Source organism: Geospiza fortis, unplaced genomic scaffold, assembly GCF_000277835.1.
Source record: "Geospiza fortis unplaced genomic scaffold, GeoFor_1.0 scaffold425, whole genome shotgun sequence".
Classification (NCBI taxonomy): Eukaryota; Metazoa; Chordata; class Aves; order Passeriformes; family Thraupidae; genus Geospiza; species Geospiza fortis.
The window spans coordinates 789,603-790,818 of record NW_005054387.1 but is presented as its reverse complement, the minus strand read 5'-3'; the positions used below and the strand labels follow the sequence as shown (position 1 = coordinate 790,818).

At 68.0% G+C, this 1,216-nt stretch overlaps 1 protein-coding gene across 1 annotated transcript in view; it reads left to right on the top strand.

Moving 5' to 3' along the window:
* The window catches only part of LOC106631917 (uroplakin-3b-like protein 1), a 2,588-nt gene extending 1,372 nt beyond the window's left edge, over positions 1–1,216 (top strand). Inside the window, exon 5 of the mRNA XM_031060601.1 lies at positions 970–1,216. Coding sequence (XP_030916461.1) covers positions 970–1,216 — 247 coding nt within the window. The remainder of the gene's footprint in view (positions 1–969) is intronic.

Sequence of the window (1,216 nt, the reverse complement as noted above, 5' to 3'; positions counted from 1 at the left end):
GGGACGCGGCCGGAGCCGCCACCCGGAGCGGGACATTAAAGGCTTTTCCCATGCTTGTGCCCGGCCTGTGCCGCCTGTTTGTGACCCCCCGACGCCCCCCGGAAAGCCCCAGGGCCCCCCGTGCCCCACTGTGAGCCCCAGCGCTGGGGGGAGGCAGTTCCTGCACAGAGCAGGGTGCGGCCGGGATGCTCTGCAGTGAGGGACGCTGTCACACCCAGCTGGGCCATCGGGGCCACCTTCGGATGGGGGACAGTCCCCCGGGTGCCCGGCAGCGAGGGGAGCCCGACCCCAGCCCTGGTGCTGGGGTGAGGGGCACGGAAATGCCCCGGGAGGGGGTGGTGGCTGTGGGGGTGTTTCTCCTTTTATCCCACAATGATGCCCCCTGACCGAGCCCAGGGGAGGGGCTCCCACACCCCGAAATGACCCAACGCACCCCGGGTGCAGCTCGGGCTCCTCTGAGAGCCAGGAGAGCCCACAAGGGAACCAGCACCCCGGGTGTCTGATCCTGCACCGGGGGTGTCCCTGAGCCCGATATGGGGGATGTGGGGCTGATCCTGCGCTGGGGTGTTGATCCCTGAGCCTGATCCGGGGGATGTGGGGCTGATCCTGCACCGGGGGTGTCCCTGAGCCCGATCCGGGGGATGTGGGGCTGATCCTGCAGCGGTGAGGGGCGGGCTGGGGCGGGGAGGGGAAGCTGATCCTGATCCAGGGCTGGAAGGGACCGGATCCATCAGGGCTGATCCTCCAGCGGGGTGCGGGTCTCTGGTGCTGATCTCAGGGCTGGGGGTGCCCTGATCCTGCAGCCCGGGCAGGATGAGACCCCGCTGGTGCTGGAGACCATCCCGGTGTGGGTGGAGCCGGGGCAGGTGTGTATAAATACATCATACACATCACACACCGGGGCAGGTGTGTGTGAATACTCCTGTGCACATCACACACAAACATTACCAGCCCCGTTTGTCCCCGCAGGCGCCACGCCAAGGGCAGCATCACCCTGGCACCCCCGGCCGGTCACAGCGCCCTCCCGGGCTGTCCTTGTGCCACCCGGGATGGTGTCAGCATCCTGCCCCCCCCGCTGCCCGAGCCGCCTCCGTGGAGCCCGGCCAAGGGAAATCGAGCAAATCCAGCGATTAACTCCTGCCGGGAGCAGCGTGGGAGCAGCGGAGCGATGGTTTCATCCGGCAATCGCGGGTCCTCTCCGCCCTGCACCCCGTAA